General features: G+C 46.0%; 2 protein-coding genes across 2 annotated transcripts; one reads left to right on the top strand and one right to left on the bottom strand.

Annotated features, from left to right (window-relative positions):
• Positions 1-230: 230 nt before the first annotated feature.
• LOC128135354 (uncharacterized protein C12orf29 homolog) lies at positions 231-9,041 on the bottom strand. Its single transcript, XM_052774181.1, has 6 exons — positions 8,928-9,041; positions 6,952-7,069; positions 6,221-6,316; positions 2,772-2,888; positions 2,300-2,494; positions 231-265 (listed from the first exon to the last, which is right to left on the bottom strand). The coding sequence occupies exons 1-6, from the start codon at positions 9,015-9,017 to the stop codon at positions 231-233; spliced, it is 651 nt and encodes a 216-aa protein (XP_052630141.1). The 5' UTR covers positions 9,018-9,041.
• A 3,467-nt stretch (positions 9,042-12,508) lies between these two features.
• LOC128135355 (uncharacterized protein C12orf50 homolog) lies at positions 12,509-24,682 on the top strand. The gene is made up of 12 exons (XM_052774182.1): positions 12,509-12,562; positions 14,372-14,495; positions 16,801-16,965; positions 18,020-18,097; positions 18,192-18,305; positions 19,802-19,909; positions 20,123-20,329; positions 21,839-21,958; positions 22,144-22,350; positions 23,163-23,252; positions 23,847-23,938; positions 24,518-24,682. Exons 1-12 carry the CDS (start codon positions 12,509-12,511, stop codon positions 24,680-24,682), a joined length of 1,524 nt encoding a protein of 507 aa, XP_052630142.1.
• Positions 24,683-24,781: the final 99 nt, after the last annotated feature.

Consider the following 24,781-nt stretch of genomic DNA (forward strand, 5'->3'; position numbering starts at 1 on the left):
TTTCTTGGATGAATGCTTTTACTGCTACTTTATTTTATAGAAGATTGTCAGTAACACTTTTTCCAAGTGGTCTTGTTGGTTTTTGGAGAGTATGAGTCTGCTCCAGGAGACTAGTCCAAAGCGGGTGGCTCAGAAAAGTGCAACTTTGTAATTTTGTGTTTCAAAGCTCTCCAGATGGCCCAGTTGTCAGTATTCCTATGAGTTTACCCAGGGCACTTCCAAACACAGCATTAGGCCATTTTGATTCCAGTCTGAGATGCAAATTCTGTTGAGGCACCACATAGATGAAAAGCACCTAAAACCACCTTCTGTAATCCCTCACCAGGCTTGCTACCATATTTGGTTTCTTTGTGCAAGTACCACATGGTTCTCAAACATCTGCTTGGGAAGGTTTTAGAGGGAAAATACTTGAACAGAACATTTTGAAACATGGGTGAATTATATTAGGATGAAATATTTTTATTTCTGTTGCTTCTAGAAGTGTTGAAAGTTTACTTCTTAAAATGTTTCTGAAAGAGCAGATAGTTTTACTCTAATAAATTATGCACAAAATGTTCTTCATATTTCTTTTGACAACAGAGCCAAGAAGACATAGACGTGAATAGAAGAGGAGAACGGTATATAGACAGAAGAAAGAGAGGAAGCAAGTAATTCAATTTACCAATAAAATTTAAATTGAAATAAGGATATTATCAACTGGAAAATCCAAAGATGATAAAATTACAAATTCCAAAAATAAGGTGCAGCAAGTACACAGTAACATTTCAAAACTGATAAAAATGGAAATTAAAAAAGTGTGCTCTTGTGGTGGGTTGACCCTGGCTGGACGCCAGGTGCCCACCAAAGCCGCTGTATCACTCCCCTCTCAGCTAGACAGGGAAGAGAAGATATAACAAAAAGCTTCTGGGTCGAGATAAGGACAAGGAGACACCACTCAACCAATTACCGTCATGGGCAAAACAGACTTGATTTAGGGAAAATTAATTTAATTTATTGACAATCAAACCAGGGTAGGGTAATGAGAAATTAAACTAAAACTGAAAACACCTTCCCTCCACCCCTCCCTTCTTCCCAGGCATAACTCCACTCCTGAATTCTCTACCTATCCACCCCAGTGGTGCAGGGGGACAGGGAATGGGGGTTATGATCAGTTCAGCACATGTTGTCTCTGCCGCTCCTTCCTCCTCTGGGGGAAGGCTCCTCACACTCTTCCCTGCGCCAGCGTGGGGTCCCTCCCACGGGAGATGGTCCTCCACAAACTTCTCCAATGTGGGTCCTTCCCACAGGCTGCAGTCCTTCAGGAGCACACTGCTCCAGTGTGGGGGGTCACAAGTCCTGCCAGCAAACCTGCTCCAGCGTGGGCTCTCCACGGGGTCACAGCCTCCTTCGGGCGTCCCCCTGCTCCGGCATGAGGTCCTCCACAGGCTGCAGGTGGAGATCTGCTCCACCGTGGACCTCCAGGGGCTGCGTGAGGAGGACAGCCTGCCTCACCGTGGTCTTCCCCACGGGCTGCAGGAGAATCTCTGCTCCGGCGCCTGGAGCACCTCCTCCCCCTCCTTCTGCACTGACCTGCGGGTCTGCACGCTTGTTTCATCTAAGAATACAGCTATTAGATTTTTTTTTATGCAGTTCCTTTACATTCTGTGAAAATGCTTAGACCTGGAACTACTATTTTTCCTATCCATCCTTGCAAGTTATCCTAACAGCAAAGCTCAGAAGCTAGAACTCACTTGTGCTCACACCTCATTTTTCTTTTGTTGTAAGGCTTTTAAAGGGAGAAGCCATAACCAAAATTTAGCTTAAATTACATTTCCTTAAAAAATATACATAATATTTAATAATTTAAAAACTGCAACTTATGACTAACTCCAATGATGCAAAAAAAGACTGAATAAAATTTTCTACTTTAATGTACTAAACAGCATCAGAAGAGCAAATAAAAAAAAGTCAAGAAAAGGTACCAACAGTCAATCTTAAAAAATATTTTAACAGTAATATTTAAAACAACTTTTCCAGTCAAAATATTTTTTGAAAGACTAAAGCAAAGCATTTTTATAGTAACTGGTAAAGAACAGGTGCAAAGAGGTTTAATAGACATAAACACTCTCATGACAGCTCGGCTTTCTGAGGTGAGTATTTTTGGTAAGTGTTTTTTGAGCTAGCCCTTTCTCTCCTTTCTAAAAGGTTACATTGCTACCTTAGAACTTTTTTTTCAAACTTATACAAAGAAAATGCATCATTTTCACTCAAAAGTATCACTAAATAAAAAAGTATTTAAGAACAGATCATACAAACTTACCATATGGATTTGCATTAATATTAGTCCCAATAAGCTCCAATGTTTGTTCTAAAATTTCCGATAACGGCACTGGACTGATTTCCAGAAGCCCTGGGTCAGCATGGTGTTTCAATAGCAGCGCTATTTCAGCCTCGTAATTTACAACAGATGAGTGCCAGCAATACTGCTTACTATTTTTCTCCACAGGCACCCAACCTATGAGAAAACATTGCATTTACCAAAGTAAATTTCTGAAGTTATCAAATGTGTACTAGAACTGTACATGCATTAAAAAAACCCACAGTTAACTACAAACAGAAAGAGTAACAAGAAAAACCGTGTCGTACCTCAGAGGAATGCAAGTGTGACAACTATGCCTTCAGTTGAAGCCCTTTAAGTAGATTAACTACTACTTTTAACATTGGAACTAATTCTATTTCACTTCAAAAATTGAAGCCCCCCCCCCATTTTACCTGTGCTGCATCATAGGTACCTGGCATATGTCCATTCTCATCGGGCAAAGGATTGCCATTACAGAACTCTATGTCCTTTGCTGGAATCCAGGTATCTGGAACAGGCTTGAAATCCTCTTCAACATTCCAAACAAATTCTAGACATATAAATGTAACATTAAGTTTTTGGCAAACTGTTAGCCAATTTTATGTTTTGATCATCTTTCAATGCAAGTATTAAAATACCATTGATCTAAACCTTGTTTTACAGACAGTAGTCCCAGTTACTTTGTACAAGCACCGAGATCTGGCACACTCAAGCACTCTACAGTTAGGGGGTTTAAAGAAGCATAGTAGCCTTTGAGTAGTTTAAAAGTTCAAAAGTAACTACGATCAAAACATAGCTACCTAAATAGCTAACCTTATATTTAAACCAGAGCCAGAGAAGTAGAATAGAATAGACTATTTCAGTTGGAAGGGACCTACAACAATCACCTAGTCCAACTCCCTGACCAATTTAGGACTGACCAAAAGTTAAAGCATGTTCTTAAGGGCATTGTCCAAATGCCTCTTAAACACTGTCAGGCTTCTTTCTCTGTAAAGAAATGCTTCCTAATGTCTAGTCTAAACCTCCCCTGGCGCAGGTTTGAACCATTCCCATGTGTCCCATCCCTGGACCCCAGGGAGAAGAGCTCAGCACCTCCCTCCCCATGTCCCCTCCTCGGGAAGCTGCAGAGAGCAAGGAGGTCGCCCCTCAGCCTCCTTCTCTCCAAACTAGACAAACCCAACGTCCTCAGCCGCTCCTCACAGGACATGCCTTCCAGCCCTGCCACCAGCTTTCTTGCCCTCCTCTGGACGCATTCAAGGACCTGACCATCCTTCTTAAACTGTGGGACCCAGAACTGCACACAGTACTCAGGGTGAGACCGCACCGACGCTGAATACAGCGGGACGATCCCCTCTTTTGACCGGCTGGTCATGCTGTGTTTGATGCACTCCAGGATGGGGTCTGCCCTCTCGGCTGCCAGGGCACACTGCTGGCTCCTGTTGTGCCTGCTGTCGACCAGCACCCAGCACCCAGATCCCTTTCTGCAGGGCTGCTCTTCAGCCTCTCCTCTCCCAATTTATACTTGTGCCTAGCCTTACTCTGTCCCAGGTGCAGAATCCAGCATTCGGACTTGTTAAATTCCATCCCATTAATCATAGCCCAATGCTCCAATCTATCTAGATCCCTCTGCAAGGCCTCCTGTCCCTCAAGAGAGTCAACAGCACCTCCCAGTTTGGTATCATCATCACACTTGCCAATGCATTCAACTACTGCACCCAGATCGTTGATAAATGTAGCGAACAGAACTGGCCCTAGAACTGAACCCTGAGGAACACCGCTGGTGACCAGTCACCAGCCAGACGTAGGCCCATGTACTACAACCCTTTGAGCTCTGCCCTTCAGCCAGTTCTTCACTCAGTGCACCATGAACCCCCTTATCCCACAGCTGGACAACTTGTCCAGAAGGATGCTGTGAGGGGACAGTATCAAAAGCCTTACTAAAATCCAGAAAAACTACATCCACCACCTTCCCTTCATCCATGAGGTGGGTGACCTCATCACAGAAGGATATCAAATTGGTTAAAACAGGACTTTCCCTTTGTGAACCCATGCTGACTGTGCCTGATGATTGCATTAATCTTAAATGCCTTTCAATAGTACCCAGTATTATCCTCTGCATATATTTTCCAGGAACTGAGGTTAGACTAACAGGTCTGTAGTTCCCTGGGTCCTCTCTCACGCCCTTTTTGTAGACTGGCGCAACACTGGCTAGCTTCCAGTCAGCAGGGACCTCCCCAGACTCCCAAGACCTTTGGTAGATGATGAGAGGGGTCCTGCCGTAACATCCGATGACTCCTTCAGTGCTCTGGGATGAATCCCATCAGGCCCCATGGACCTGTGAACATGCAGCTGAAACAGCTGGTCCCTTAGAATTTCAGCACCCACAAATGGAAAGTCACTGTTCCCACACTCGTGGTCTTCCAACTCAGGGGGTATCAGTATTATTAAAGACTGAGGCAAAAAAAGCACTGAATGCCTCCGCTTTTTCTTCGTCCCTTTTAGTCAGATGACCATCTTCAACAAGTATCGGTCCAATGTTTCCTTTAGACCTCCTCTTGCTGTTATAAAAGGGCCTAAAAAAGCCCTTGTTATCTGAAACAACACTGGCCAGTTTCAACTCTAACTGAGCTTTGCCCTTTCATGTCTTCTCCCTGCATATACGAATCACAGCTCTGTAATCATCCTGCGAAGCTTGACCTTGCTTCCAGAGATCATACAGTTTCTTTTTCCTCTTGAGCTCTGCGAGGAGTTCCCTGTTCAGCCAAAGTGGTGTTCTGCCCTGCTTACTTGATTTACAACACAGTGGAATTGCCTGCTCCTGTGCTTCTAAAAGGTGGTTCTTAAAGACTGACCAGCACCCGGGGACTCCTAAGCCCTCAAAAGCAGATTCCCAGGGTACTCTGCTAAACAGCTCCCTGAAGAGCTTAAAGTTTGCTCTCCTGAAGTCCAGGGCAGCAACTCTACTGTCCTTTTTTCTTATTACACTGAAAATTTTAAACTCAACCATTTCACGATCACTGTGACCAAGGCAGCCACCTCCCATCACACCCCTCCCCGAGTCCTTCTCTATTCACAAACAGCAAGTCTAGGAGGGCATCTTTCCTAGTTGGCTCACTGACTACCTGTGTCAAGAAGTTCTCTCCTACAAACTTCAAGAATTTCCAAGATCTGCTCGTCACAGCCATATGATATTACCAGTTGATGTCTGGGAAGTTGAAATCTCCCGTAAGGACAAGGGCTACTGATCCAGAAATTTATCCTAAGTGCCTACAGAGTAACTCATCAGCGCTTACCTCCCAGCTGGGCGATTGGTAGTAGATACTGACTACATCATCTCCTTTGTTTTCCATTCCCCTAATCCTCAACCACACCATCGCTAACTCTAAGGGCTGTACAACCAAACCTCTCCCTTACGCATAGTGCAAGGCCTCCACCTTGCCTGCCCTGCTTATCCCTCCTGAACAGCCTGTAGCCCTCCAACCACAGGACTCAATCCACCAAGTCTCACTAATACCAATGATATTGTAGCTCTGGGAGGTGACCAATGCTTCCAGTTCATCCTGGTTTTTTCTCATACTGCGTGTGGTGGTGCACAAGCATTTCAGATATGCTCCGGAGCCCTCAATGCTCCCCGGAGGGTTGCAAATGTTCCCACTAGCACCACCACCCTCCAGTGATGCCATGCCAACCCTTACCTACTGCAGTGCTGTTGGTATCCCCTTCCCCAACTGATTCTAGTTTAAAGCTCTCTTGAAGTAAAGTTAAGACTGACATTAAGAAAAATTGAAGCAGGATCACTGACATTTCCTGTGTTAGACTATAGGTGTTTTTCCAACTGGATAACTTACATTGACAAAAAGAAGGAAAGAAATCTTCACTAACCTTTGCAATCTTCCAATGAATACAAGAATCGTTTAAACCTTTTTTCAGCTTGCTTGTTGGGTTTTCGATCCATCCTGGCCCATAGATAGGGTTGCCCTAGAGTTTCCAGAGGGATAAAAATCAGCAGTTTACTGAGGCAACCACACCCTGCAGAGTACCGAAATCAACCATGTAAAAGGCACGATAGGCCTTCTCATTTGCCACTACAGAAATCTTATATCCAAAGACACTACTTAAATTCATAAGTTAACTGCCGTATATGAATCTAAAAATCTATTCGTAGAATCGTGGCTAGTGTAATACAAAGCTTCCTTACAATTGCAGGTAAAGGCATGAACCCCAGTGATGCAACGAACCACCACAGTCTTCTCCTTTCCTCCCCACTTTCATACTTCTTTTCATCCTCCCCAAGGAAATTAGACACCCCTTATTATACAAGTTCTAGTGCGCAAGGAAGATTTTACCAATAGGAAATTTTAGAACTGGAATAGGTCCCCGATTGGCATGTTCGCTGCAACCAGACTTCCATGTATTTTAGAGAGTAAAATCTGTAACAACTTTATAAAACACCTCCTACGTTTATGGTAAGTCTTACTTTGTGGTCAAGGTGGTTAATGACACAGGAATTCACAACAGCTGTGATCCAATGGATCATACAATAAAAGTGAAAACAAAGTAAAACAAGGCTTCTAGCCAACATAAGAAATCTGCATACGGATCTTCTTTATTACCTGTATAGGTAGTTACGTAACAGCAGGTTCCGTCCACCTTTTCAGTAGGGATTGCATTGTATATATCTGCCTCTAACGCCTTCCCGGTTATAGCTTCAGTTGCCAAAACTTTAAAGGGCTGAAAAGAAGACAGGTATTTTAAACCCTCATCATGGCTGTTTCTCACATGGATCCTTGCTCCTCACAGCCGGCCTCTGTAAGTCCAGTACTACACATTATGTTGCTGATTTCTAATGCCATTGAAATACACCATTGTTTCTTCAAGACACGACAGCCTGGGAAATGCTCTAAGACAAAAGAACAAAGGCAATCTGTTTGCAAACTCTCTCCCTCTTCTCCGTTCTCAATTAGTATTTACAGATGACTTTGCCTTCCGCTGCAAATAGTGCACATAAACTAGAAGGGTCCCAGTCCAACGCTACGAAAGTTTGAGACGTGCCTTCCTCTGTTACGATGGCAATAGCGATTCACCGTGACTAGCTGCTCCAAGCTTGCAGTTTGGAGCTGAAAGTCAATAGCACCATGTTAGTGCAATACACAGACCCGTGCGATGCAAGGTGGCAAAAGCATCCTGGCATTAAATACGTAGTATCGGTGCTGCCAACTAAACACGCTTCCGCTTAAGAAGAGCAAGGAAAGAAGTGATCCAGGGGTCCGAGACAAATATCCAGCCACAACTAGCCCCCATTTCCAGGAGGGCTTCTCTAACAGTTTCCCTGCAAACATGGAATCAGTTGCGGCTGGATTCCAGTGTTTTCCTGGATAATCAGCACCCCTCCCTCCTCTCTTCCCAGCCAGCTTTGACTTGTGAGCTGGGCACTGTCTCTTTCTGCTAGCAAAACACAAAGCAGGTCCTTGTCTGAGGCAAAAAAGCCTCAAAACAGAATTCAGAAGTCACAAAGTGGGAACCTTCTACGTGCTGTCGTTGCGTTACAGGGCTGTTTTCTATTTCAGTAATCAGATGCGGCATACGTGAAGATTTTAGGAAGATTACACGAAAAAGAAAACGTTCAGGGGGGAGAGAAAACGTTCCTGTTGCTTTTCCCACCACCACCACCACCGTTGCCACCGCCGCCCCCCTTCTTCCCTAGCAGTCATCGCCCCCTGTATTACCCTTGCCTGCCCTTGAAAACCACAGAAAATAGCGTAGGCCACTTCCAGACCTAACCCCCTGTCGGCTTTTTCTGTGTGAAGGAACAACAGGGTAGGGAAGGTACCCTTACGTGACCATTACCGAGATGCTGTTGGTACCGGCGGTCAAACAATTAAGTTACCGACGTTTTGGCAACCGTTTCAGCTCTGCCACCCAGAGGGCAAACACCAGCGAGACAAAGTCACCCAGATGCAGCCGACAGACAGCATTAGGAGCCACTACTCAAACCGGGAAAGGCAAGCTGGAGGTCTACAGCTAGGCAGGGGAACGGCACCCCAGCCTGTCCCAACACTGCCTTCTGCATCTCGGGAAGAAACAGCTCTGACTGGGCTCCGCTGCTTTCACCTCGGCACGCACTCCACGTCTCGCAGCCTCCAACCAGTCCTTCCCTCAGAAGCCGGAGGTGCCAAAACAGCAGCAAAAAAAAAAAAAAAAAAAAAGAGAGGCGCGCTTGGCTTCGCCCCACGAGGCTCACAGGCCCGCGGGGACGGCAGGGCGGTTTCACACCAGCTCCCAGGGCGGTCCCCTCGCAGCGGCCTCACCCCTCGCCGTGCGTGACCGCTGCCGACACTCGGGAAAAGCACACGCCGCACCGGGCTCAGCACCCCGGACGCCCCTTGCCAGCAGAAGAGCGGGACGGAGCCGAAATGGCTCCCACGCGGCCTCTCCTTCCCGCGCGGAAGGCGGGGAGCTCTGCCGTGCATGTCGCTCAGACGCGGCCCAGCGACTCCCCCCCCCGAGCCCGAGCCCGAGCCCGAGCCCTGGCCCTGGCCCTGGCCCTGGCCCGGCCCAGCGACTCCGGCCCCGTGCCGCCCCGGGCCACCTGGCGCTCCCGCTTGGCCGACGGCTCCTCCTTCACCTCGGTCACGAACAGACACGGCACCTTCCGCTGCACCGCGCCCCGCCGCCTCATCGCCCCGGCCGCCCGCCCGCCACAGCGCCCAGCCGCGACTGCGCCTGCGCCTGCGCTCGCGGGGCGCGGCGGGAAATGGAGTCCGTCCCCGCCCGCCCGCGACGCATGTGTGCGCCGGGGCGCGGCGCGGCGTCGGCCGCCTCTCTCCGGCAGCCTCCGGCCAGGCCGTGGCTCCGTCGCTCCCCGCCGCTCCCCGCCGCTCCCCGCCGTCCAGCCCGAGCCCGAACGCGACCCCGAGCCCGAGCCCGGGCCCGGGCCCGGGCCCGGGACAGCTCCGCTCTCGGCAGCGGCGGCTCCCGCCGTGGCGCGGCCGCGCCGCGCCAGCTGTGCTCTGAGGCGCCGGCCTGAGGCGGCAGCTCGCTCCCGCGCCGCGGCCGTTGGCCGTCGTCGACCTTTGGCCGTCGACCCTCGGCCGTTCCCCGGGCCGGGCAGCCCAAGTTCCCCGGGGCTGTCTTCTCTGCTTCCCGGGGTGCCACACGCCCAGGCCGGGCACAGGGATGCCCTGTCCCCAGGGCGCCGGCACCTCTCCGGCTTCGCCTGTGCCTCCCCCGGTTCCCCAGTACACCTCGGTGTCTGTGGTGGCTTGACCCGGCGGGACGCCAGGCGCCTGCTCGCTCGCTCGCTCCCCTCCTGGGCTGGGCAGCTCCTCAGAGGGCTCCTGGGCCGAGATCCCTCGCCCGCCACCGGCACGGGCAGAGCAGACTCCGCTCGCTCGGGGACGGCCGTTCCGTTTATTGCCGATGGAAGCCCGGCAGGGCAATGAGAAGGCCAAACGCAGTCTGAAAACGCCTTCCCCCGAGCCCCGTCTGCTTCCCGGGCTCGGATTTGCTCCCGACTTCTCTCCCTCCTCCCCCCGAGCGGCGCAGGGGAATGGGGGTTGCCGTCAGCTCCTCACGCGTTGTCCGGGCCGCTCCTTCCTCCTCACGCTCTTCCCCTGCACCAGCGGTGCCAGACGGTCCTCCTGCCACGGGAGACGGTCCTCCTGCCACGGGAGACGGTCCTCCTGCCACGGGAGACGGTCCTCCACGAACCCCTCCAGCATGGGGTCCTTCCTGCGGGCTGCAGTTCTTCGCAAGCTGCTCCAGCGTGGGTCCCTTCCATGGGCTGCAGTCCTTCAGGCACAGACTGCTCCAGCGTGGGGGGTCACAAGTCCTGCCAGCAAACCTGCTCCAGCGTGGGCTCCTCTCTCCACGGGGCCGCAGGTCCTGCCAGGAGCCTGCTCCAGCGTGGGCTCTCCACGGGGTCACAGCCTCCTTCAGGGTACATCCACCTGCTCCAGTCCTCCACAGGCTGCAGGTGGAGATCTGCTCCACCGTGGACCTCCGTGGGCTGCGTGAGGAGGACAGCCTGCCTCACCGTGGTCTTCCCCACGGGCTGCAGGAGAATCTCTGCTCCGGCGCCTGGAGCACCTCCTCCCCCTCCTTCTGCACTGACCTGCGGGTCTGCACGCTTGTTTCTCTCCCATACCCTCACTCTGCTCTCCGGCCGCAGTTTCTGAGTCCCGGCAACTTTTTTTCCCTTCTTAAATATGTTATCAAAGAGGTGCCGCGACCGTTGCTGACGGGCTCGGCCTTGGCCAGCGGCGGGTCCGTCCTGGAGCTGGCTGGCATGGGCTGCGTCGGACGTGGGGAAGCTTCTAGCGGCTTCTCTCAGAAGCCACCCCTGTGGCCCCCCACCGCGCTACCGAAACCTTGCCACGCAAACCCAATAGAGAATTAATTCTTCCTGACCGTACCTTCTTCTGTGCCTCCTTCAGGCAGGGCCATGCAGCTACAAAGAGCCCCTGTTTGGATAGCTCTTGGCAGTGTTAACACTGCCTGCCGATGGCTGCTCCTGCCCCCAACAGTGCATTATTCATGGCCCTCATCTGCTCTCCTGAATTTTCCTTCCCCTACGCCCCCCAGTCAGTTGCAGGGGTTACAGAACTGTGGGAGCCTTTTCACATCGCTTCTCCGCTCGCAGGTCTCGCCAGTACTCCCCACCTCCATCCCAGTCAGCAGTTTCATTCGGTACTGTGGTGACGTCATTCCTGTCGAAATCCCCTTCTTCCAGTGACAAAGTCCCGGTGGCCAGGCATGCGGTATTTCCCTTCGCAGTTAGTCTTCAAGGGGCCACCCGCTGATACTCGAGTTACAAACAAGTTGATAGGCTCCTTAGAGAGACGAGGAGGCTTCCAGTCGTCTCAACGGCTTCGTACTTCTTCCCCAGCTTGGCTGAGCCAGCCTTGTACCGCTTGTGCCCACGGGGTCACTGGCGCCCGCTTCTCACGTACGCATCGGTCACCATGCCCACCGGCAGACCAATGGCGTACAGTACAGGTGTGCTCCGGGGATGAGTCCGTCCAGTCCAGTGGTGCTGGTTTTTCCCAAGGAACCACCAGTCACGTGCACTTCTGGCGGTGCTAGGAACCACTACTCCTCTTTCTTGAATTCTGCCTTGTGTCTACCTCCCTTCTCTTTGGCTTCATCTGTATCCTGATGATCTTCAAGCGATGGCATCCTTCTCTCCTGAGCTTGCGGCTCCTTATCCTTTCTGCGCTGCCTTTGATGTTTCACTTGAAACGTTCCCAGGCTTTGATCTAACAGTGCTCTGAAGCGTTCACCTGCGAGTCACTGGTGTCTCTCAGTGTTGCAAATCTGACCCCCTGTCCTGGGGATGACCGTATGCCTTACCATTTGCCGGGACTGAAACTTTCTTTCCCCCGCGAGGTATTTTTTGGTCAGAGGCAGCCTAGGACCTGCGTGGGAACAGAGGTGTTAATTAGGGACACAAGCGTACGCTGCTCTTTCTGCTTTAGCCGTGGCAGTGGCCATCGTGGAAGCAAGAAAAAGCAATGAACCCCAACAGTGGAAGCAGTTAACAGCCAACAGTGTACTGGCAGGAAGGAGCAAGCTCCTCCGTCCAACAGTAAGAAAAAACACATTGGGCACCAGGATTTTGGTTTAAAAAGTAGTCAAAGAGTAAGATTTGTCTTTGTGGTATCAAAGATTTGTTTCCAAGACCACAGTTCCTGCGGCAAGGAGTTGGGCATTATTTAAACCCTGACAGATGGCTTTGCTCCGTTTTACATTAAAGAGGCACCGGGAGACTCTTTGAAAGGGTCCAATCTTCCCTATTTTACTCTGAAGCAATGGAGATAAACGAAGATGTTCAAGCCGGACAGGTCCCAGAGCACCACCATGCTGATGTCATGAGCTGGAGGAGCCCTTGGCAACAGCGGAACGCTAACATTCTATACCGGACAACAACTGCCTTCGTAGGTTCCACAAGCCAGGAGAAGGCAGCAGCTCCTTCGTTCAAGTGTCTTTTGGCGTCTGGTGAAGTTTTGTTTCAAAGAAGCAGCTCGGCTAAGGTTCTGAAGGCCCAGATTTCGAAAGAAAACTACCGCTTTCAGGCTAAGATTACGATTTGCCTGGATGTTGACAGCTTTAACGGTTTGACGTATGTTCCGCCAGTACTAAGAGAGTGGAGGAGAAGCACCAGAGGTGAAAATGGCTGCAGTTGGGAATGACCGTTATTCCCATTTTCACTCCCCCTATGCACAGGTAAATGCTGTAGATTTTAGAGTGGTTTGTGTCCTTGATTTTCTCGATATACCCATGCTGACAGGGAGGCTCATTATGTAATATTTGCGTCCATTACTGCATCCATTTCAGCACCGGGGATTTAGGTGTCAGTGCCTGGGAGGTGGGCTTTGGCTCCAGACCCCAGCGTGTCTCAGGGGATGGCCCACTTGTACTGACTCCAGTCCAAAAGTGGCACGCTTTGGAGATGCTGCTCCTAGACCCAGCTGTTAATGTCTGGAACTGGGTGAAACTTACCTTCAAGTATTCAAATAGTTCCCAGCGTGACTTTGTTTTCCTTTAAAAAACCGCACACAAACTCCTGCGGAAATGACCAGCAACCTGGCATTTCCAGCTCTCGGCTGGGATGGAGTTCATATCCAGGACATAAACCTGAGTTCACATGTTCAGGGTAATGGCCATGAGCACTTGCCTCTTTGGGATTATGAGTTTATCATGTGCTTGAGGAAGATACCTCAGGTTATAAGGAGAAGTGAATTCCATAGTCGGAGATGACGCTAATATCTGTAAACTTCAATAAGGCAGAGATACAGAAAAATAATTTTAAGTATGACTAACGAAAGTGACTCTCATTGTGAAAGTGCTTTCTCTCCAATATTGTGCAGACTTTTTAGCTGGCCACATATTGAGCGATAGAGGGAGAGCAGCAGTGGGAGTGTATCTATGAGGAAAGCAGCAATAATTAAACAAATCCTGTAGATATTCTTTTGCTGCCATGAGGCTTCTGTTTGTCTTGTATAAAAACAGCTGGGAGATGCTGTGAGCAGAGAGTAATGACAGTTGTCTCACAACATCAAATCCTGAGTATTTGCAGTAACTTGCAAATGCTTGTCACCGTAGTACCGTTACATGTGGACTACTGCGTCATCTCCCCCATGAATCAAAACCAAAATGTTTCAAAAGAGGAGATTCACGTTTAAGGCAACCGCTAGGTTATGGGAATCTCGTGTGACTTACCCACAAAGTCATTTTCCTCATGAGGGTTCCAGGTGCAGGTTCTGCCACTGTGAAAAACCTCTTGGCTGTGATTCTGAGGGCTCCTTACGGAGACAGGGGAGATGTTCACATCTGTTTGGCAGATTGAGAGATATTGAAATAAAGGTAGAAAGGAGCAAGTCTCTTCAAGCACGGTTTTTAAGTCTGAAAACAAAAGTGACTTTCTTCTGCCGAGTTGACGTTCCCAATGGGAACTGGAACAAAAGATTTTCTCCCGTGTTTTGAAATCCAAGTCTGACAAGTCTGTACGAGGCTTGCAAGTTCCCAACTTTTTAGTTTTTCAGGTTTTGTTGGGAATCTTTCTGGGTTTTGTTTCTTACTCTTTATTTTCCCAAGGACCCGGGTCCTTTAACGGCAGGAGAGCACTAGTGTTAAGATTGGCACTTGTACAGCAGATTTCATCTTGAGATTGACCTGATTATCCCATTGTGCAGGAAAGGAAACTCCGCCACGTGTCCATTAAGTGACTAATAGATTTTTTTTCTTCCCAGCATCTCAGGAAAAGTCTGCGGTGCAGTAAGCACACTGCTTTACTCCTGTTCTTGTCTGGGAACAGTTGTACCTCATGAAAGCTCCACTGACCTAACTCAAGACAGCTTTATAGCTACCTGGAGCTTAAGATAACTTTAGAGATAACTTTAGAACTTCTAAAATGTCAGAACGTGGTCCCACAAAATCATAGTCAGGTGTTCACAGCGGTACACCATGTACGAAGCCATTTAGTCCATTTTTATTGTTATATTTACAGTATCTGAAAACTGTTTTCTCCTGCAGCGAACGTACAGCAACGTCCCCTGTTTCTGGGAAACACAACCCGTAGGCTGTGTGAGGTTCAACTGTGCCTTCCATCATAGCAAGCCTCGTAATATAAATGGACTTTTTTTGCCACCTACCAACAGTGAGTAAAAATATTTTCTCAACAATTTGTGCATTAGAGCAAGTAAATACACAAAAATGTCCTTCCGGTGCTTACGTAATATATATTAAGGCCCAGAAATGTACCGTGGCAAATCAATCAGGTACGACCTGCTCTCCCAGCAAGTTGAAGGCCAAGAAAGGAATTGTATTGGCATTTGAATAGGGTTGCCACGTGAATTTTTTTAGCTCTCATGTTGCGGATCTTCGGAACTATCAGGGACGTAAAAGATGAAGTCACAAGTGGCAATTTAGGTTGCTGAGACCCGTGGAGTAAAAATATTGCTTTCCTTGGGTATTTGCTAGATGAAATCCCTCTAGCAGTGAAAACGGTTAGTAGGCAGGTAATCATTTAAGAGAAATGAAAAGTAGTGTGTGTGGTGGGGGGAGGAGGTTGGTAGGGCCACTAGCAGCAACATCTGTTGATAGAGCACAACATGTTACATGGATGAGACACCCGTTCTATAGATAACATAAGATTACAGTGCCGTGTGCGCAGATGTATTTCCAGTTCATCGTTCTGAATAAGCCTTTCGGGCTTGAACACTGGGTGCAGGCTACTGAAGTACGGTAATAGTGTGTAACGCAGCACAACTCTTTAGGGAAAAACCCGCCATTTGAAGTTGTTTTTTTTCCTCAGTCCTTTCAAAAAGGAGCTCTTGTCTGCCAGGAGTCCTGGTAGACAGCTGGAGCCTGGAACAGGGTAAGAGTCCAGGGCAGGGAACCAAGACAGCTGTCAGAAATCAGGCGGAAAGAGGAGTGAGAGCAAGGCAGCATGACTTGTCATGGATGCACGAACAAGTGGACTAAACCAGAGTTGTTCGTGGGCCTTATCTCCAGAGCTGGAGACAGGTGTCATAAGAGAAGTCCACAAAGACCTCTAGTCAGAAGCAAACACCTTCTGTTCCTGAAAATCGCCCAGGAAAAGGTAGCCTGTCATACCTGGGCATGTGGAGCCTAACTAACCACACAGGACCAAGGCAAGAACTTGAGTGCTGTTTCTATGAGTGCCCTTATGGCTTTTAGTAGAGTTCCCACAGCCACAGCATCAGTCCCTGGCACCTAGTGCTGTCGTAAACATCACATAGGCACGCTTTTGGGTGCGGTGTGAGTCAGAGACCGTGCCCAAGAGGCACTGTGGACGAGGGTATCCTGCATAAGAGCAACATTCAACAATCCGAACGAGAAAATGGACCCAAGCCTTTTACTTTGTACTGCAGTACGTATAAATTCAAAGTCCGTGTGCTGCACAATAACATTGCAAACATTAAAACTGCATTTATTCGTTTCAATACTTACAAATCTTGTTAAACTAATTCAAGCCTGATTTGGCTTACCCTCCCCAGAGCTAATAATATCCTGTTCTGGACAGTGAAAAAGGCTCTATGAGGTTAAAATGTTGTATCTTACTTTCTCTTGCAGGAGATAGGACAAATCTGATCTGCAGTAGCGTTATTAAAACGGGTCTAATACGATATGCATGCTGCTCATAGGCAAGCAAGAGATGCACAAGAATAACAACAACTGGACTAAAAGAAAATGCCCATGCTTCATCTTTTTCTTTAAAAGTGGAAAAAATACCCAACTTCAATCCTGATTGTATTTATAGTTGCAAACTGGTCGGCTTGAACAGTACAAACAGGCTCACCATTTTTCATCATTTTTATTTTCAGTCTGTTGCATTTCCTGGCTCTCCCAAAATGCTATCCCAGTACTGAAATACTTTTGTGGCAAACATTATGGGTAAATTCCTAAGGAAAAGAGTATCTCTCCCGATTGTCTTCTAATTAAGTGTACATTATTTTCATGAACTTCATATTCCTTCTCAAAATCTACATTTTGGACTGAGTAAGAAAGAGAGCTGTCATTCAGAAAATTCTGATAGAAAAAAAATGTCTACAAGCCAAAAATAGGTAATCCCGTGCTTAGCGCTGCTAAATTCCTCACAATTGATGCCATGGGGAGGGATACAGGCCTGCCTATTACTCGGCATGTTTAAAATATTTTCACAGGTGGGGTCCTAAACTGCCTTACTCACTTCAGCCCAGGTATTACTAATCGCATGTTTCCCCATGCTGTAAATATCTACCTGTTTTTTCACACCTTCTGTAGTGGGAAGATGCTCTTTTGCCAGCCTCTGCAGAAGATTTTTCCTAAAAGGCACAATCTGTCTATTTAACGACTCCTCCAGCATGATAATGATTTCAAAACTATACCTGCTGGTCTGAGCCTGGATTTGATATTCTAGTTCCCGCCTAACAAAATAAATATAATGCTCTTTTCTGCAGGTGCCCCACTGCAACAGGGTGTCCAAGGAGGGATTCTGCATCCAGCGCATCGTCAAGAATTACTCAGAACTCAAAAGAATATTGTACTACCAATTCATCCTCCAGTGATTATAAACATCAACGACGATGACGATGATGAAGAGGACGATGAAGAGGAAGAGAATTGTAAGCGGGTTTTTTCTTCCTTTGACACAATTGAGACGACCATCAAATACTCTTCAAATTTCTCAAAATTCAGGGGCCAAATTACAGGTTTAGGAGGCACTGCTTTTCTGGGAAACAAAAGCAGGGGCTGTACACACTCGTCACTGAAGGTGAAGTCACAGGTTTGTTTACAAAAGACAGTTGCGTGACTTCAACTTAAGTAATTTGTTCGACTGACTTCCTAAACCCTGTAGGCAGTCTCATTTTACTACAGGAAGTTCGTCTTAAAACTAGCAAAGAGAACCCATACAAAACTCTTCACTAGTTTAACTGAATGTGAATGTGTATATATTTATTTTCTTTTCTTTTTCCATTTTTTTTCCATGTCATTAAACCGTTGCCTGAGAGACCAGAGATGCATAGGGAAGGAATGAATTGCACATTCCCAGAGACTGAAAGTGAGAGACGAACCTACTCTCACGCGTGCACGCTGCACATTACTGTGCTAGTTCTCAGGCAGCCCCAAGCTGCTTTTCACTTTCCCCCTGCCCTTCAGGTTGGCTGGCAGGGCTGCCCGTTAGTGCTTCCTAACTCGGCTTCAGTCTGAGTAAGCCACGTCAACTTAAATGGTATCAAAAGCAGGGCTCTGCTAGCCTTAGGAGCCTTCACTGAGACAGGTAAGGAGTGCTCGCTTCAGCAGCTCCGCCGGCAGACATTACACAGCAGTAACTTTGGGCAGAGGTTTTGCGACAAGCACTCCCTGGTGACATGTTTAATCGGAAGATTTCCTTTTGGGTGTAAATGAAGGATCATTTTCCAAATGAGCACTAAAGGTGGTTTGGAATCCTTTTAAATCAACAAACATTAGCTTCTTAGTATGGGTTGTAACTGCAGTTCCATTGCACTTGGAAATACCCAGTATTAAGGAATCATTTTTCTGTCCAGAAGCAGAGGTCACAGTCAGAAAAAAACCCAACCGTGACCAAAATGAAAGTCACTATGGTCCTTGATTATCAAGAATTGTTGAAGGTCTTTGTAAAGCTACCTGGTAATCTTTTAAAAATATTTCCTACAGGTGTTCCTGAGTGGGTGCCTAGGACTGCTGCAGATCTTGAAGAGGAAAGAGCAATAAAGGAAATATGCTATAAGTCTGGTAAATATGAAACTAGTCACTCTTTCCTAAACAGCAATGCTGCCAATATAGTAAACTTTGGGTTTTTTTTTTTCCCCTCTTGGGGTATGTTTAGGAGAGTATTACGGGATTCAGTACCCCCACAAACACCAATCAACAAAAACTGTGTCTGCACCTCGGGAAAATGAGCTATTGCCCTTGGAAGCTACTGAGCAACACTTGCAGAAAGGCAAGTACTTTTCATCTTCTTGGACAATGTTTACCACTTTTAAAATTACTGTCACAGGGAGAAACTATTACATAGCTTGCCCCTCCTCCTCGCTTCTTTAATTTAGTGACAATAAAAGACAGCCTATTACAAAGAGGATAAAAAAACTTACTTAATTTTCCCCCATACAGATATACATAAATAGTGTCACACATGTGGTGACTACCTGCATCGACTGTAGATGGAAAAGGTAGAAATGGGCTATTAACCCTATGTGTACTTTCCTGAGATACACAACATAGGTCTTTCATGTAATTTTTCTTCACGGTCAAGATTTATGTAGTCTAACTTTAACCACCCTAAGGCGAGGTGTGTAGCTGAAATGTCTCATCCGGGATCTCTGTTGTTAAATGGAGAGACAGGCACTCTTACGGGGCTGTTTATTGCATCGTAAGATAGTGCCACAGGAAGGTGAGATGAGTCACTTGCCCAGAGGTGTTCGCGCTCTCTGCGGGCTGTCTTGGGTGTCTAGATGATGAAATGTAGTGACACCGCAAACTTTTCTATAACTAAATTGAGATTAAGTAAATACCCCCTTTAAGTGTCTTCTAAAAGACAGTAACAAGAGAGTTCCATTTTGTTTTGACTGTTGGGCTTGATCCGACATAATTAAGGTCAAAGGAATACAAATTAATACATATTTACCCCCTTCATTAGGTTTCGCCTTCGTTCTTGAGCAAGTGACAGGACTGAAAGAAATCTGTATTCGTTTTTTTACTGAATAAGTAATATATGACGCCATATTAGGAGAGAGTTATGTTCTTAAGGTAACAAGACACCAGAGCAATCAGTAGATCAGTCATCAAAAATCGCTGGGCAGAAATAAGACCTGCTACTTTTAATCAAAAAAATAATAGTTGTTGTGTATTTCGTGTAAATTTCAGGGATAAAATCTTGATAATACTGTTTTATGTAAAACAGATTTGAATAGGATGATGTGCTAATACAAAAAAGGGAATGGAAAAATTGTCTCCATGTCATGCACTTTTAACTGACGCTTTTTCCAGCCTAAATTGCTCAATAGAACTGGGCAGAATTATTTCTTTCTTACTTCTACACCTAAAATGTTTCATATTAAAATAGCTTTGATAAGCTATTTCTGAAAAAGTATTTAGATATATTTAGACTACGGATGAGGGATCAGTAACAAATACATGAATACACCTTGTAATATATGTCTTTATTTATCATTAGCTACATTCAGGAAAAAGCAGAGAGTACAGTATTCATGAAGATTTTCTAATTCATAATGAGAAGAATTCTGAGCCAGCACTGGTCAAAGCCATTGTACGAGTTCAAAGTAGCATTAGTCTTTGTGTTTACAGTCACTTTTTGACTTTGCTTTCAAGATTTTGTGACCATGAACTCTGTGAGAGGAAATATATCATTGCATTTTTTGATATGAAAATTTTGCGTGCTTTTTAAAGCAGTAAATACGTGCTATTTTAATCCCGCAGAAACCAACCACACTGAGCTGGTAAAAAGCCATCACTATCAAGAAGTACAGGAAGAGAAAGGGATATCTGAGGAGCCAAGAAATTCACCTAATACAGGAACAGGCAAAGGTATTTTGAGAAAATAGTTGCCTTCCTCATTGTTGCTTTTTAAACTGTTAGATGATTTAGCACTACCTACTAAATTTCTGTTCTTGGTGTCCAATATGGACAATCCATATTTCAACTGGACTATCTCATCTTCCAGCCCCCAGTCTCCTGCAATAGGTCAAATCTGGAGTAGTAGCACAACATTATTGCTTAAGTTTGTTCTTTCACTTTTAGGAATTCGCACTTCAGACCCCAAAGCCAAACCAAGGTACCGACCAAGGGGTCAAAGGAAGGATGATCAAACTGCTTCTTCTTATATTCCTTATGAGAGAGAAACTGGAAGAAAGACTGACTTTAATTCTTCAGAACCTCGAAGATCAGCACTTGCATTGTACCCTACTGTCACCATCACCCAAGAACCAAAGTTCAACGGGTCTACAGGTGGGTTCCTGCTCACAGAGGAGTCTTAAAATGCCTCAGACGTACCTGTCTGTATCACACTGCTTTTGATTTTGTTCCTGCAGGTGAATATGAACTGATTTATGGCTAAAAATGGGCAAGAGTAAATTTGATCCAGCATAATTTTCATAAATAGATTGCAGCACTATCCACAGACAGAAATGTAAAGCTTCATAAAGCTTTACAATTAGTCCGACAGAATATTCACAAACAATAATAGAGCCACCTTCATAGCAGGAATTCACTTCTCTGCCCAGCAAAGAGGGATGAATGCAACGATGTGCCGACGGGCACAAATACACTGATCCCCACTTTTTACAGCATCTTTTATGTGATTTATTCTTTGGAAATATTTAAGAAGCCTCACAATAGTCCACCTTTAACTTCTCAGCCTACTGCAAATATTGATAGTAGTAGCAGTAATTGTGCAGTAGAATTTCAGTTTCCTTTCAAGAAGGGCTTCTCGTTCAACTTTTTTCCTCCCAGCAGGGGATGAAAGAATGGTCTTGCTTTGCATGGTATTTTTCCACACCTGGGATTTCACTGGAGTTTGGATTGGGCTGGATTTATGATTGTTTGGGCTTTAAACCAGCCCCCAAACTGAAGCAGAAGTACAGAATTTCTGCTGCATTCTGGCCTGAACTGAGGGGAACCAAAAGCGCTTATTTACATTAGCAGGAGAAAGGGAAGAACAGGCAAAGCCACGTCTCCCTGCAGAGTAGCAGGGGCCAGGTGAAGAGCACTGTGGTTGCTTCATACTGCAGCTCCCCTTGTGAAGTTCTGTTTGTAGTTTGAAGCGGGCTTACCTGCGCGACCAAGGCTCTTCCAAGTTTAGCCGCATCATTTGTAGTATTTTGTTACGTTCACAAACCGCCCGTGTCCAGGATGCACCTAGATGCTACAGACAGAAGAGGTAATTCGTCGTTCAGCCAGAAGGTGTCCTTCGGAGTGCATTGGTCTCCATGGGCTCAACCGTGGATGTTGCAGGGGTCCATGTACCACCTGTGCAGTGCAGAGAAAGGATGTATATGGGCAGGTAGTCAGCACTCAGAGGACAGTAGTGCATGAGGGGATTGTGTTCAGGGCTGCATTTAAGACAGTCTGAAAAGACAGATACATTCAGAGATGTTTCCCCAAAGCATTGCCTCAGCTGAGTTCTCAGAGGCTTTAGGTACTATGATGACATGCATCTTGAAAACACCATAAACTCAATTGGATAGGGCTCATAAATATCATTCATGAAAAGTGAGGGACTAAAGAATGAGCAGGTAATTTGTAGCTGGCTCTTTACTTTGCACCCACAGTCTTCTTCAACCTGTGCATTATGGTATTTTCTTAGAAAGCGTGAGAGTTAAGCGTCAGGTGCTCAGTTACAAAACTGCACTGAACCAATCGCTAGCTCGTCGAGGCGGGGGGGAAGAGAATGGCAGTGCCATTCCGTGTGCTGCTTACACACAAGCAGCTAAAACCTTCTTTCTGTTGCCTTTCCAGGTGATGGTAATGCAATTCCTACAAAATTGAATAATACAAAGAGAGAAGGACAGACTAAAGGAAGGAGAGGACCAACAGAGAGTATTCCCAGAACAGATTGCAGATCCTCTGAAAACGGAGGTAATATACTTTAGCATCAGCTTCTCATTGCTGAACATCACATGGTCGATAAAATAACTGATTGTATTTGGATTCGGCTGTCCACAAAGACCATTTTTTGAATCTTGTCTTCCAACCTCCTGCAATAGGTCAAATTTTGAGTAGTAGCACAACATTATTGCTTAAGTTTGTTCTTTCACTTTCAGGAATTCGCACTTCAGACCCCAAAGCCAAACCAAGGTACCAACCAAGGGGTCAAAGGAAGGATGATCAAACTGCTTCTTCTTATATTCCTTATGAGAGAGAAACTGGAAGAAAGACTGACTTTAATTCTTCAGAACCTCGAAGATCAGCATATGTAGTCTACCGTACTGTCACCGCCACCCAAGAACCAAAGTTCAGTGGATCTACAGGTGGGTTCCTGCTCACAGAGGAGTCTTAAAATGCCTCAAATACACCTGTCTGTATCGCGCTGCTTTCCATTTGTCCCTGCATGTGAATATGAACTGATTTATGGCTAAATATGGGCAAGAGTAAATTTGATCCAGTCTAATTTGATCCAATCTAGGTAGACTGCAGCACTATCCACAGACAGACATGTAAAGCTTTATAAAGCTTTACAGTTGGTCAGACAGAATATTCACAAACAATAATTTAGGTACCTTCATAGCAGGAATTCACTTCTCTGCCCAACAAAGAGGGATGCATGCAATGTTTTTCCGATGGGCACAAATATACCAATACTCTCACCTCTGGATGATTGGGGTTTATTTTCATCTGTCACTTCATCAAAAAATTTAGTGGTAAATAATTTCAGTGATCATAAGTTAAGAAATTGATTTCACCTTGCCAGTTTCCGTCATCTCTCTTGAGCTGGGCTGAATCTCCACCTTGAGGTGCCTCCCTGTCTTAATTTCCAATAAAAGGAACCTCCTTCACACAGAGTAACTCCTACTTTCAGATGAACAAAGGTAAGCGAAATGAGTCCCAACATCACTGCTTCGTCTTGGGCAGGAATGGTTGCGGTTTTTTTCTTTTAATGGTTGCTTTGATTAAATGTGGACAGATTGGCATAGAGGTTACAGAGAGAACATTCTTAATGCGAACAATACATCTTACCACATTTCCAGGTTAAAAAAAAGCATAGAGCATTTAAAAAAAAAAAGATGACCAGCATTTTTGTCATAAGAACAGCTGTTACCATTTTCGCTACCTTTCTTTCCAGCAGTACCTGAGCCACGTGGTTGGAAAGGCTCCAAGCAAAAGAATCAGTTTGACACTAATAGAAGATTTTGGACCCAAATGGAAAACTATGGTAATACTTACTTGTTCGGCATGAACTGAAAATTTTAGGATTATTGTGGAATTAATAATTTGAATGAATGGAATTAAGCTGGAATTAACAGAAACCCAGAGCATTAATAACATTATTTTTTAATCAAATTTTACAGAAAATGGTTAGTCATTAGGCAGCTTACTCTCCTGCACAATCAGCTGTCTAGCACAAAAAACATAATATTGCCTTGCATCTAGGGCTTTCCCAAGCAGGGATAAAACAGGAGATTAGTTTACAGATTAGTTTAATGTAAAAGCAACTGATGCCTTTGGGAAGATTTTCAACACAGGACCATTCACTTTGTTAAAGTCAAGGGTGTCCGTGGCAGAATCGCCTCATTTGGAAGATCCTGTGAGCCTCACGCAAATGCCGCAAGGTGACAAATGATCTCTAAAGTACTAGAGAGAGAGTCCGTATTTAATACTAGCTGGTATTTCAGCGGTGAATACAATTCACCCGATGCATTCATTGATACTTCAGCTAATGTAATATTTAATTCACATACTGGACCAAGAGAGTCTTTCCTGAGATCGTAGCTGAAATTAAGAAACAACGTCTATGTTTTTTCTACAGACAAGTATACTTCAGGATCTTACAATGCACCAACTCAAAGGAAAAGAAATCCACATGCAAAAACGTTCTCTAAGTCTAAAACAACCATTCAGGTAACTGTTTGATAGAAATTGTTACAGTTCAGTCTTTTTAGCAAAAGGGACGTGTCTCTCCCCGCCTAGAACATGTAAAAGTGCTCTTAAAACTTCCCCAACCAAAACCCGCAAGAGTCTAAGCAATGCTGAGTAGTCTGAAAGAGCAGTTAATGGTTTCGTTTGTTTGCAGACATGTACTTTTGCCCGGTTAACTAAACTGTGGTTTCTCATTTTTTACAATATTACTGACGAGAAAGCAAAATACGTACCTGCCGTTAAAGCGAGGAACTACAAGAAGTGGGTTTTGGCCTGTAGCACTGCACAAAGGACAGCAGAGACTACAGGAGTGTGATCTATTTGTCTTGCTGGTTGACTGCTCGCGAAGCATCTGCAATCGCTGAACGACGATCAGCCGAGGTCCAAATTCATAAAAGGACTCGGGCTACCAAACGTTCACAAGACACCCTAAGGACCATTAATACATTTTACAGCTGTCTTGAAAGCAGAGATTAGAACCCGTATCTCGTGTTCCTCAGATGAATGGCCAAACCTTTAGTCTGCAGTCCGTGCTTCAGTGTGACATTTCCTTATCTCCAGTCTCTCTGTGTCACCCACGGACCTAACAGGTTGTTTGCTCTGCGGTTGCACAGTTCGAAATGTGAACTAGCAGAGCATCCTCATAGTTCTGGCAAGCTTAGCCTTCTAGCTTGCTATGAAAGTGCTTCCCTGAAAGGGCAAAGAGATAAGTTTGAACCCTGTTGAGCACTGCCTTTTCTTGGATGAATGCTTTTACTGCTACTTTATTTTATAGAAGATTGTCAGTAACACTTTTTCCAAGTGGTCTTGTTGGTTTTTGGAGAG

Source organism: Harpia harpyja, chromosome 23 (genome assembly GCF_026419915.1).
Source record: "Harpia harpyja isolate bHarHar1 chromosome 23, bHarHar1 primary haplotype, whole genome shotgun sequence".
Classification (NCBI taxonomy): Eukaryota; Metazoa; Chordata; class Aves; order Accipitriformes; family Accipitridae; genus Harpia; species Harpia harpyja.